The sequence below is a fragment of the Canis lupus genome, chromosome 12 (genome assembly GCF_048164855.1).
Source record: "Canis lupus baileyi chromosome 12, mCanLup2.hap1, whole genome shotgun sequence".
Lineage (NCBI taxonomy): Eukaryota > Metazoa > Chordata > Mammalia > Carnivora > Canidae > Canis > Canis lupus.
The window spans coordinates 21,225,693-21,239,665 of NC_132849.1; the positions used below are offsets into that span (position 1 = coordinate 21,225,693).

The 13,973-nt window shown below is 37.1% G+C and overlaps 1 protein-coding gene across 9 annotated transcripts in view; it reads left to right on the forward strand.

Annotated features, from left to right (window-relative positions):
- CTNNA2 (catenin alpha 2) overlaps nt 1-13,973 on the forward strand; it is a 1,079,777-nt gene that overhangs the window by 801,496 nt on the left and 264,308 nt on the right. For all 9 annotated transcript variants that reach the window (XM_072769992.1, XM_072769991.1, XM_072769993.1 and 6 more), the window contains one exon: nt 13,409-13,489. In XM_072769992.1, the coding sequence (XP_072626093.1) occupies nt 13,409-13,489 (81 nt within the window). The remainder of the gene's footprint in view (nt 1-13,408; nt 13,490-13,973) is intronic.

Consider the following 13,973-nt stretch of genomic DNA (forward strand, 5'->3'; position numbering starts at 1 on the left):
TTATTTTACTACATTATAAATGCAATTGATAGATTTGGGGGTTCTTACCAACAATTTGGTGTTATTGCCAGCCTGTTCTAATAATTTATTTTCTTATAATCAGTGTTAGGAATCCAGTTTTTCATGGGATTGATGACTTAATTGAAAGCAACAGTACTCACTGAGTTCAGCTTACTTAGAGTGAACAGAGAAAATTCAAGCAAGAACATTTACCCTAAATCCTGTCCTTTTTTATAGGAGCTTAGAAGTCAGGAGGCAGCTATAGACAGATATCTGACTATGAGAGATGTGGGGTGAGACCATTCAGTGCCAACTTGTCCAAAGAAGGTTCTGCAGGGATTTGTCTGAGGGATGCTATGGCTGAAGATCAGAAAAGGACTATGCTAATTGCCATTGTGGTTGAGAGAAAGGAGAATTCTATATGGGCTGTGTGGTCAGGAAGAGGCAGGCCTTGATCTGGCCTATATATGTTGTTACTTCAGGATGAAGGTAAAGTTGGCATATAGGGAATTATCATGGGGTGCTCAAAGAAACTCTTCCTTGAGGACTGGGATGTACTTATGAGGGATTAGAAACATCGTGACTATTGGAAGAGGAGATTGGGAGTATATTTTCAGAAAATGTTGGGAAATTCTGCTAAAAACTGTCAATATGACAAAGCTGTTGCAAACGCAGTTTCCTAGGTCCCTCCATTCAGTAGCTCTGGAGTAGGCTGGAAATCTTCACTTTTTAATAAGCATTTTAAGAATCCTGGACACGTTCTAGAAACACAGGGGCAAGCACTGGCATTTCCTAAGGCCTCTCTGATGCCCTTCTCCCTGAGAATGCTTGGAATCTGCCCCATAACAACCCTCCAGCAGTGTGTAGACATGTGTATACCAGCAGAATCTCTGAAGTCAGGATCAGCCTTGATCAGGATCCTGTTTTATAGTTTGTGTGTGATGTTGCAAAATTTTCTTAAACACTTTATGTTTTGGTAAGATCAGCATCCTCCTTTATTTCTATGTTCATTGCATCTAGCTAGTCTTATTTTGATGTTTACCCAGATATAATAATGATAGGCAAGGATTTTGGGGAAGATGATTTAACTTTTTTTTTCTTTGTGAGGGGATTTTTTTGTGAAATAACGGGGGCAGGGTATGTCTATTCTATATAGTTTTGGTTTTTCAGGCAATGCAATTTTTTATTTTTCTAATTAGTTTGGTTCTGAAATTTATGTTTTTTGAGATAGAGTAACTAATCATCAAGAATTAAGCAGAATTGCCTTAATTGTAATCCTTGGTCCTATTTCAAGTTTACCACCAGTAAATTGTTGCAAACCTCATGATTACCAAAATTGGCTGATCAGTAGAACTTCATGGAAATCTGAAAATGCACCTTCCGGGGCTGCAGTTGGAAAGACGTTGACTAGTCAAATGATTAGTCGGGTTGGTACCCACTGAATTATCTCTGGGTTTTCAGAACTTGTCCATAATTCTTTTTTTTTTTTTTTAAATTTTTTTTTTTAACTTTTATTTATTTATGATAGTCACAGAGAGAGAGAGAGAGAGAGAGGCAGAGACACAGGCAGAGGGAGAAGCAGGCTCCATGCACCGGGAGCCCGATGTGGGATTCGATCCTGGGTCTCCAGGATTGCACCCTGGGCCAAAGGCAGGCGCCAAACCGCTGCGCCACCCAGGGATCCCCATAATTCTTAAATACTTATTAAAAATAAGGATTTCCAGCCTACTCCAGAGCTACTGATGGGGAGAACTAAGAACATCCCTTTGCAACAACTCTGTCACGTTGACAGTTTCTAGCTAAAAGATTATTGAGCCTCAAACTCTCCTATTTACCTTCTCATTTCTAGCCACCATTTATCGTTGTTTAACCAGCATCCCCTCTGGGGACTTAATTAACCTAAAATGTACATTAGCAGCCTATTACTGTAGCCCTGCACTGTCAGAGATGTGTGGGAACAAAGACGCTCCTCTTCTGGCTTTGTGAGAAGACAGGAATAAGCAATTGAGAAACACTCTCATCTACAACCTGAGGGCTCTGACAAGGCCCTGGAAGTCAGGAGTCAGCAATGGCGAACAAAAGTCTCACCCAAGATATTCTCTCCATTTTGGCTCTTCACCTTCTTTGACTCATAGCTAAGGACTTTGCACTGTCATGAGCATCCAGTAAAGTGGGAGGTGTGCACACAACTTGAAAATGTAAAAGATGCTTGAATTATAATCTAGGGCAAAGGCTTTATTATATGTATTTTATCTCCATTTTTTTTCCCTACAGCTGTGGGGAGAATATGATGCGCTTCTTAAAATTCCATGCAGACCTAGCAAACTTTCAGCAAGATCCCAGCATAGAAGAAAAAAGATCACAGTGTCTGCCTTGATGTGATATGCATTTTCAATACCCTCCCCCATTTAATAGACAGAGTGTACGCTACAGAGAGCAAAGTGTAATTTTAAGAACCTTGTAATTCTTTACAAATTAACACAGCAGATGGTGTTTATGGGAGCCACATAGTGAGGAATATTTGGGATGATGTGAGACATGTGTTCCAAGGTTTCGGCCTGCTTTCTACTTAGTTTAGTTTTTAACTATCATTCAGCAAAAATGCTATTTGCCTCATAAAGTTTTCATTGGTTCCAAGTGTGAGCAAATGCCCCAATAGATGATTCTCTTATGAGGCATATTCCAAGCATTTTCAGGGAGAAGGGCATCAGAAAGGCCTCAGGAAATATCATGTGTCCTTGGTCATATGGCAGTGACCTCCTGGATGTTGGTGCTAGATGTGGGGAGTAGCCTATTTCCATTCTGGCTTGGGATGGGTTTGCAAAGTTGAGAAAGGGCTCAAGGCTTCATAAGCTCTGTTCCTAGAAAATAAAAGACAACACCAAAGGACTAATGATGAAATGAATAAATCTAGATTGGGGCTTGTTAGTGTATAAGTAAAATATTTCTTCAGTTATTTTGGCTGTTCAAATAATATTATTTTATTTTAGTCACTCATAGTGCTAAGACTTAAAGGAACCAACATCTTATGTGGTTGCTTTCCAGATAGCGCTAGCCTTTTGGAGAGAGCATGAGAGGCAAGAATATGCCAAAATTGGTTGGTGGTGATACTGGAAAGGACAGAAGGAGCAGTCTTCAAAGGCTTTCGCAAAGACCAAAAGAAGTCAGATTTGATTTAGGCAGGGCAAAAGGTTTGGTTCTGAGTGTGCAAGGAAATCTCTTTGAGGGTCCTCTGGGCATGCAGAAAGTGCTCAGTATTCATAAACTGTTAATTTTCTCTTCCAGTATTCCCTGGGAAACTTCTTCCCTTTCCATTGCTGTAGGGTTGGTCAACAGAAGGATCCCAGGTGTTCTCTTGTATGGCCTACTTCTTTGTCCCAGTCAGGGTTCTGCTCCTCTCTAAGAAGCACCATTTCACTAAATCCATTCCCCTTCCGGTATTTAATGTCCTCAAGTTTATTTACCCCTCCCCCTTATTCTGAGAGAAGGATTTGATAAAAGGCATTTACTGTTTAAATATTCCTTGTCCCAAGTGACTGTATCTTCATTCTGTGCATACAATTATAGGCTTTGATTTCCATCTTCTTCCTGCTTAGGTGAGATTTGTGAACAGGGAAGGAGGAGAATGAGTGTGGAAAGAGAGTTGGCAGCAGTAATACCCTACCATTGGTGAAGCTAACAATACAGCTACCCTTTCACTCTACCTCTGCACAAAAGTAGCCTTATTGCCAAAGATCCATATCATGTAGTCAGGTCAAGCAGCCAGAATACTAATTACTTCATTTATAATTATATACAATTCATATTTGTATATACATATCTATACATATTTTAAAATTGTTTAACACCTATTCTGTGTAAGGTACTGTGTAAGAAGTTTCAGACTTTCAATGACATATAATTGGCTGACGACTTCCTGTCTGCTATGGACTATTATGTCTCTCCAAAATCCATATGTTGATGAAAATCCCAATGTGACAGTATTTGGAAATGGTACTTTTGGTAAGTGATTAAATGGGGTATTAGAGTAGGGCCTTCATGAGAAGATTAGTACTCTTATAAAAAGAGACCCCAGAGAGCTTGCTTGCACTCTCTATCACATGAGGACACAGTGAAAAGGTAAAATCTATGAGCCAGGAAGGGATCCCTCACAAGAAACCAAACCTGCCGAACATTGGTCTGGGACTCTCCAGCTTCCAGAATTTTGAGAAAATAAATTTTTGTTTCATAAATTACACAGTCTATGGTATTTTGTTATGGCAGCCTGCGCTGACTAATACACTGCCCTTAAGCTCCCATGTCTCTAACCAGGAAGAAGGAACAGATATATGACTGTATCATGACAAGTTTCTGAACAAGACAATATCATAATGATGCATCTGTATATTTGTATTTTACCTTCCAATTAATAATACAAGAGATTTGCTTCAGATATCTGAAATTTAATTGATGATTAAATTGCACAATATATGAGTGTTGCCTGAGTAGGAATTGTTCATAAAACATCAAACAAATGGCTATTTTGATAATAAAGATAATAATATAGATGACTTTAGGCACTCAGAGGGGGAAGAGCTCCCATGAAGTGAAAGGTCGGGAACATATGATGAAGGAATTACAACATGAACTGAACCCTGATATACTGTTAGATGAGGCACAAGTAGACTAAAGTAGGGGGCTGTATACAGATAGACTTTCCATAAACTAAGGTAATCCTCTTCCTGAGTGTTTTCTTATTTCTGTGAACTCTCAACAACATGGATGCAGTTATTGACCTCTTTTTGAAATGTTAGAAAATGCCAGACTCTAGGGATTCTTTAGGTGTTGATAGCTTTAACTGTAACTGTGTGATTGGAGGGATATGCACTTGAAACTGAAGTGGAAGTTTAAATTCCTCTGAAATTTAAATGATTTATTTAGTGTGGGTATATATGTGTTTTGTGTGTGCATAAAATCAATGGAAATTTGCACTTCGCCCTTGCTACTTTCATCTCAACTGTGAAGATAAAATGGCATTTTTTAGCAGTTCTTCCAGTTCATGGTCTCTCACAGGCTTTGAAGGAATGTGTTGTTAATTAACCCAAGGTTGGGAGCTGGTGAGGAGGGTGGGGCTTTGATGAAAAGTATCTTCTGTGCAGTGTTGTCTGGCAGATAATCATTGAGGACCACACCTGTGTTAATAAAATAAGTAAAGGAGCAAGAATTGTAACACCACACAGGTGCCAACCACTTCCTATGGTTTTGAGCAGAAAATTGTGAAATACGTGAAATTTATTTTTAGGACCCCACATTTTCCAAATTATTCATCCCTTATGTAACCTTCTTCCTATCCACAGGTGCCTACTTGGAGCATTCATTTTTCTATTCATGAACAAGTATTTCTGAGGCACTTCTTAGGAGTTTCATACCAAGTTTTCTGGGTATGAAACCACCAACAAAAAGCTCAAATTCTGCTCTGTGGCCACATGGGAACTTAATAAATAATGTAGGGTGGTAAATTGTTAACATCTGCATCATTTGGCACAGTACTGTTGAAGGATATGGTCCAAAGAGGGAAAGGATATGGTCCAGAGAGAGGAAGATCTTCAAGGGCTAGATCAATTTAAAAATATTTCCTAGAGGAGAATTTTGATCTGTTTCTTGAAGAATATGTAAAATCTAATTAGGCAAATCATTGAAGAGAGAATGGCCCCCTTTTCTAGGTACTAACACAGGACAAAAATTTTGTGAACTGTTGACAAAGCACAAATTGATAAGAAGGGTGGACTATTACAAGAAGGAAATATAACTATGAAAATTTAATATACAGGCCAAAGAGTTTAATAGAAAGTAAAGATCCAGTAAGAATTAAATAGGAACTGAGGGATTGAGCCTTATAAATGAAAGCTTGGTTTTGACAGGCCACACTGAGGAATATGAGGAGGGAAATCAAAAAAGGACTGTGTGGTGCTAGAGTCCTACACTGGGATTTGGTGGGTTCCATGGGCAGAAGAATTTGAGGGAAAGCAGAAATCTTAGAGACTTTTTGGTAGACAAATTCTCAAGGCTAGTGACTAATTGGGTTTTATTAGGATTTAGAGCTTGGACAGAAATTAGTGCTAGGGAAAATCATGTAAGTGAAGCAAGGGTCTCAGGGAATGCTCTGGGCTGTGTACATGGGGGACCTTGCCGGGATCTTCTACCATCCTGGCTTCGAATTATTTTGGTCTGGTATTTTAAGGTCTCTGATTTAGTCAGGACTTTTTCTGGTTGTAACTGAGAGAAATCCATCATAAAGAAACATGTGGGGAATTGATACACTCATGATAGCAGGAAATCTATTGATAGATACTTTGGCTTTAGGTGCAACTAGATTCAGAAGGCCATGTGTTTCATTCATTGATTTGATATAATTTATCTAATGCCTATTATGTGCTAGGCACAGGTATCAAGGATATAATGATAAAATAAAGACTATCCTCATGAAGTGTTACTTTACAAGTTAGTATATAATGGAAAGTATGGATGTATGTAACAGAAAATATGTTGTGTGTACTGATATTGCTAGGCCAATAAATAGGGTCTGGGAATCTTACCAATAATGCCATCTTGGTATTTTTATCTTATATATTGATTCTTTCTTTGAGCACTGACAAGATCTCAGAGCAGTGTCAGATACATTTTGGCCCTGACATGTTGTCATCAGTTTTTTCACTTTCTAACTTTATCTCCCCCTCCTCCTGCCCACCCCCACCCCCACACCTCCATTCATCCCAGGTTCCAGGAAAGCTGGATTGTGATGTGGTCAAAGTATCTTGGTCATGGGTTTGATTTGTGGCCACTGCTAAACTTTTATCTTTCTAGAGAGATATCACCCATTTCTTTTCGAGGAGAAATGTCCATAGCCAGTGAAAGGGAAATGTTTAGAAAGATCCACATTCTCAGACTGTGATTTACACATAATATAGAGGTATTATAAAATGTTCAAGGTTTCATAAATAATGGTGCTATTTGTTATAAGAATATGATTCCTATATTCAGGGCTTGAGGGTAGATGGGCAACCCTCCAAATATGATGGGATGACTTCTGGATCGATAGATAATTTTTTCTCCTCCTTCCTGTTGTCTAAATTATAGGTTTAAATGACAGGAAAATGTATTGGAGATAAAGTGCAAGGCACATTATTGCTTTCTGCCATTCTCATGATTTTGACTCCTACTTCTTTCGAATAACAACAATTGGAAGACTGGGCATTTGATTAGCTCCATATACATTCAATTATTAGAGTCATGGCTATATGATATTTTGAAAATTTCTTATACATTCAGTCAAGTTAGCAGATACCTTTAGAAAAAGGAAAAGAGTGATCGACATGTGCCTTCTCACAGCAATTTCCCACTTTAATATTGTGCCACAGAACTCACCTGAAACCATGGATCTGAGGGAAGCACTGAAGTGGTAGATTTATATTCCCAGGGCCTCTATGAAGGACCACTTGTACTGAATTATGTATTTAGAATGGGATGAGGAATGGCCTTTAAGTAAATATTCAATTTCAGATATTTAAAAATTAATATTCCATTTTTCTGTTTTATAAATTTAGGAGTTGGTATCAGTTGTATAATTTGCAGCATATAATATAAATATATTGCACATATATTCAGTATTTCAGAAGTGGTAATGGATATTAATATAGTAAAAAAGAGAAAAAGAAGAAGAAAGAAGATCCTTATCTAAAAGAGAGGCTTTTATTTCCCGAATGGGCGAGTATAAACAAGTTATTGAACTAAAATATTGACTTGTTCCTGAAGACTAATTGTGAGAATCAACATTCCTATTAATGGCCCCAATTCTTTTGTGTAGGATTAAATGGAAATATGAATGTCTCCTTGACAGCATCTGATAATTTGGCAAACTGGACTTGAGTTCAGAGCCAGAGAATGGGAGAATAAAGGATCCCCTATAAAAATCCAAATCAGGAAATTCATTTTTTTTCCTCCCATCAGTTCAAACCATGGATCTACTCCAAATGTGTTTTGTAAAATAGAGCCCAAATTCTAAAACAAATAAAGTTTAATAATCATGCACCTCCCTAGCACAACAGATGGCAACTAGGAAAGTTGCCTGTAGCAATGTGAAAGAAGACTCCTGCCTGTTGTCTTCTTCTTTTTTAATAACAATATTTATTAAACGGCTATCTCTATTGCAGACTCATTCTCTGCAGGTGAAGATAAAGAAGGCAAATGGGGAGCAGATCTGAGAAAGGCACATAAGATCTGTGGACCAAATATGACAAAGGAAATATAACTCAAACTGAGATTTTTCTTTTTCTTTTTTTTTTTTTTTTGTAATCTTTGAATGGAAACTCATGAAACTATAAAATCACAGAATCCTAGAATTTTGGAGATGGAAGATGGTTTAGACCTGGAGAGGAAAATCCCTGGACTGTGAGGACGGAGGTCCTGGTCAGACACTAAATAGTGAGGTGATCAGAATCAGTTCATCTCTCTGGACCTTGTTGTCCTCATCTTTGAGGGGACCCGTGGGGTGAGGAAGGAGAGGAAACTAACATTGATTGAGTTATCTCTGCTGGGTTAGGGACTGTGCTGTTACAAATTTCATTTCTTTTAATGTTTGCGGCAATCCCACAGAGAAAGCATTATCCACATTTTCGAGATGAGAAAGCCCCAACTGATTGTTATCCCCCTAGCCCTCTCTGCAGTGCCATGAGAGCTTCTTAGCAATGAGGCATGTACTCGTGATGGTTTTTCAGGCTCCTACATTCCCTGGTTCTGTAACTTGCCTCTGGCTTCTCCATTGGACAGATGAGAGGTGGAGGGTAGAGGTGCCAGATCACTTAGATAGATACTGGCAGAGAGTGACTACAACTGGTTTTTGTCTTCTTCTCTTTACCAAAGGCAGGGAGTAAATGAATGACTGACTTAAGACAACACACTTGTTTTTTATTAGGTGATGATATCAAAATGAACACTTAGGTCTCCTTTCTCTTCAGTTTGTTAAACTATTTTTAGTTGGTAGAGCTTGGAGGGTGAGAGAAGGAGAGCTGGGTGAGGCTTCTAGTTGATTCCCTTTCAACTAGAATTTGCTTAAGATGATCAAATTCTTAGTTATTTAACAAATATATCCAAGAACCTATTATGGAAAAGACATTTATCTGAAGTGTCTGCCCCTTATTTCACCTCTTAGAAATATCTCAGATAAGTTGTCTATTTAAAATGAACTGTCTCAAATATTCCTTCCTTAAAGGGAAATAACTTTTCCTTTAGGAATTCTCATTTTTGGCCAAATTTTCATTCATATATTATCTGCCTGAATGGAGAAAGCAGAAGTCCAGGTAACCCAAAAACTTTCTACATAGTTTCCAAGTCAATTCTCTTATTATTTTCCACAATAAAAATACTTTCCTAATTATTCTGAATACGTTAATGCTTTTTATTTTTTCCAGTCATTGACACATGACTGATTGTCTTGCTAACCTGGTGAACAGATAGGGTATATATTACGGTATATATTACGGTATTACAGTGTTCATGAGAAAAATTCAGAGATAAAAATGAGCAAAATGTTAGTCCTAGGTCACAGAGCATAATAATGGATGGCTGCCACCAGGAGGCAAGACTTATTTATTTATTTATCTATTTATTTATTTTGGTCTCTCTCAGTGATTGGCTTCTGAGCAATTTAAGCTGATAATTTAAAAGTATTTCCACATGCCAACCTAATAGAGCCCAGAAAAGCATGAAGTGATGGTTTGCTAGTCCCCATTTGCTCTGTTAAACTAAGCATTGAGGATCTACTACCATTATTCTTGTACACATACCTTATTTAAAGAAATTAGAACTGACAAAAGACCCATGAATTAACAACTTCAGCCAGTGACCAAAACTTCCAAAGTTCTAGTCCTTGCTTTGCCTTTACGCAACCTTTCTAAATAGTGAGAACAACTGAGGCACCCAGGTCATCTGAATTTTTTTAGTTGTCTTTAGACAAAGCCATGGAAGCTGAAGAAACCCAGTATTGCAAATACTACACAAACAGAATACTGACAACACAGTGACATAGAATGCTAATGTCACCAGAAATCATCCTAGTTTGCAGATCAAAATATAGTTGATAGTAATCACACTATAAAGAAGCTTTTATAAAAGTAGCTTGTCTCTATAATTCATCAAACCTATCCCTTTACATCACAGAGAAAAGCCTGCACCATTCCACTCACTGTCCTCCTGGAACCCACCTTGCTGTTTCTTGACTGGATGCTTTCTTTTTGCCACCCTGTCCTTCCTTCAAGTACTCCCCTCTTTCCTATCCAGATCTTACTCAGGACTTACTGTATAGTAAATTCTCCCACTTCTCTGTGAGATTACTTTACTTGCCAAATACAGCATCTCCCTCTTTTGAGCAGCTGATTTAGCCGGTTAGAGTGTTAGTCTTTCTGCATAGTTGTTAGTGTTCTTAATTTCATGTTCTGGTTTACTCTTTTGAATTAAGAACTCCTTGAGCATGTGGATCACAGATCTCACTTTTTGTGAATCTCTCACAGTAACCAAAATGATGCTTCACATCTAATGAACATATGCTCTGCAGTTACGGGTTCTTCATCCCAAATGGGATACAGAATCCCATGTTCCCCTGCTTTTCACAGAATGAGACAATGGAGCCTTCCCACATGTGTCTGTAACAATGCCCCAGTTACTGTCTTGAGCATCCCTCCTGTGGGTAAGGTTGCCTGATCTAGCACATAATAATACAGGGCACTCAATTAAATTTGTAGTTAAACAATGATTTATTCTCTTTTTTATATAAATGCATTCCTCAATTTTTTGTTTAGTTTTTATTTAAATACTAGTTAGTTAACATACAGTGTAATATCAGTTTCAGGTGTGTAATACAGTGACTCAACACTTCCAAACATTACCTGATGCTTATCATGACGAGTGCACTCCTTCATCCTCATCCCCAGTTTTTCTTAAATTTAAAATTAAGAAATCTCTGACCTGCATGACTTACCTCGCTTGCCTTGTCCTACTCCTAGCCCTGTGGGATCCTGTTTTTATTTAAAATTTTGATATTTGTTCAATAAGGATTTTTCGCCTTAATTTTATTTTTGAAAATATTGCATTAAAATATTATATATCTTGATTACTGAGTTCTTTGGTGCCCCCTTAAATGTCATATCTGAGGTCAGTGTCTTTTTGCCCTCTCCCTAATTCCAGGCCTGCTCTGATTTTATTTTTTCATTTGTCAAATGGTGATAATGAGATGCCACTGGCAGGAAGAAATGATCCCAGTGTCTAACACTTAGTATTTTGTCAGTAATCATTTTGTATATACACATTGTCTTGATTTTTTTTTTCTTTTAGGTTGAAAAGTTCAGTGATCCAGTCTCCTTTTCTCATAGCCACATTTTATATTTTTTATTTATTTATTTATTTATTTATTTATTTATTTATTTATTTATTTATTTAACATTTTATTTATTTATTCATGAAAGATACAGAAAGAGAGGCAGAGACATAGGCAGAAGGAGAAGCAGGTTCCCTGCAGGGGACTCAATCCCAGGACTCCGGGATCATGACTTGAGCCAAAGGCAGATGCTCAACCACTGAACCACTCAGGCATCCCTCATAGCCACATTTTAAACCAAACTCATAATTGTTAGTTTTTTAAAGTAAGTTTTTATTTCTCTCATAAATAGAAAGGGCATAGGAAATCTGGTTCTTAGAATGATCATGGACTAGACCTTCTCACATTTTAATGGAGAACATCCTGTTTGTAAGAAGAAAGCTAAAGAGAAAAGAAAGCAGTTTTTGGCTGCTACACTTGTGGCATACCTTGAATATGCAGACAGGGCACCAAAGTCTCATTTGCTATGTAACCAGCTTCTCTCCACAGATAATGCAGCACATTGTTCTTCTCCATATACTTGTCTTTTCTTGGAGCTATTTGTACACTGATATTTTAACTTTGTAAAATGTTACCACTCTATTTTGAGCTCTTTCTACTTATAAACTTCAGTGTATACACATGGAAGGGTCATAATATGAGTTTAGGGAGTGGAAAAGATAAGGGAATTTTTAAGATTTTAGATGTTTAAAAATATACAGTCATATGCCCTGGTTTTGGCTTTTTAATAAAAACTGTATAGGGTTATACATCAGCTCAGAAAAAAATAGTTAATTAAGCAAGTTACAGAAAAAAATGACTGCTTTAAATCTAGTTGTAAGTAGATCTGATGTGTATATACCACCTCCAGAATTTTGTCATTGGAAGAGAATATTTAGAAACCTCTTGAATGGTATTTCTATGGATCCTCAAAACACACTATCTTGTTATCATTTCATCAAATATACAACTTACTATAGAGACCTACATGACTCTACAGAGACTTGAGTATGAAACAGGAATGGACTCACCACGAAGACCATGAATAATTAAATTTGTAGGGTATTTGACTAAAGGATAGATAATTTAATAGATTTTCAAAGCTTTTGAAAAGAATTTTCTCTTAAAGGGAAGATACTGCCATCTGTAAAGTTTTGTAGAGCTTTTCATCCATGGGAATTTTGTTATTGCTATTATGGTTTTAAAAGGATAATGGAGAATCTATTTTGTCTGTTTAATTGTTTTCCTTCAGCCAAGAAAGAAAGAAAGAAAGAAAGAAAGAAAGAAAGAAAGAAAGAGCAAAGGAAAAGAGAAAAAGAGATTATTCAGTGAAACTTTCAAACTTCCAAGTGAATAATTTATTAAAGAAGAGTTTTTTGGATTTTTCGTTTGTTTGTTTTGCCTTTACCTCTGCCTCTTAGAGTCATAAGAGACATTTTCCTTATGACTTCAAGCTATGGGTTCCTTATTATCATACTTTGCATACTAGTGCATGATAGCAGAGAGATTACAAACACTGTATTTTGTAGGAAAGCATCCTTTTTACTTTGATACAGAAGTTACAATATGGCCTAGAATATATTGATATGAAATTCTGAATTCTAGTGATTTATTTTAATTTTTTTCTAATTTAGTTCTTATCATCTCAATCATTTTCTATTCAGAGCTGTGCTTACATAAGACAGCAGCAAAAAAAAAAAATTTGTATTTGAAGGCAAAAGCAAACATCCTGTGTTTATTTAATTGATGAATGTCTGGAGCAGGAAGAAAATATACTTGCATGAAGTTAAGTATGGACATATGTGTAAACCATCCTGAGACTGTATTATTTTTCTGCAATTTAAATTTTTATTTCAGAGAAAACTAATTTTAGAGACAAATCATAATAGTTGTGTATTGAAAAGAGTTTCCTCTCTCTCTCTTTTGCTTGGTTTCTACCAGTCAAGTACATTTCCTTTTTTTTTAATTTTAAAATTAAAATTGAATTATCTAACCTAGAGATTGTTTCTCTTCTCTTAATAGACTGGAAGAAAAGAAAAAGGAGATCCTCTAAACATTGCAATTGATAAGATGACCAAGAAAACAAGAGACCTAAGGAGACAGGTACTGTTTTGTTTTTATTTTAAGTGCATGGTACTGAGTGGCGGTTTCCAAGAATGTCCTTTCTCAGGGTGCCTTCTTAGAGCTGACATTCAGGTTACTATTGTTCATAGCATCTACATATACACAGAAACATTTCATCAACAAGGTAGAGTCTGGGGGATCCCTGGGTGGCTCAGCAGTTTAGTGCCTTTCTTCGGCCTGGGGCGTGGTCCTGGAGTCCTGGGATCGAGTCCTGGGATCAAGTCCCACATCAGGCTTCCTGAATGGACCCTGCTTCTCCCTCTGCCTGTGTCTCTGCCTCTCTCTCTCTTTCTCTTTCTCTGTCTCTCATGAATGAATAAATAAAATCTTAAAAAAATAAAACAAAAAAACAAGGTAGAGTCTGTTAAACAGACAGATGTGACAGCCTCAAGAGGTGTGATGAAAACACCCTCTGAAGAGAAAGGATGCTCACTGCCCAGAAACAATCTTCCCAGGTATAAAC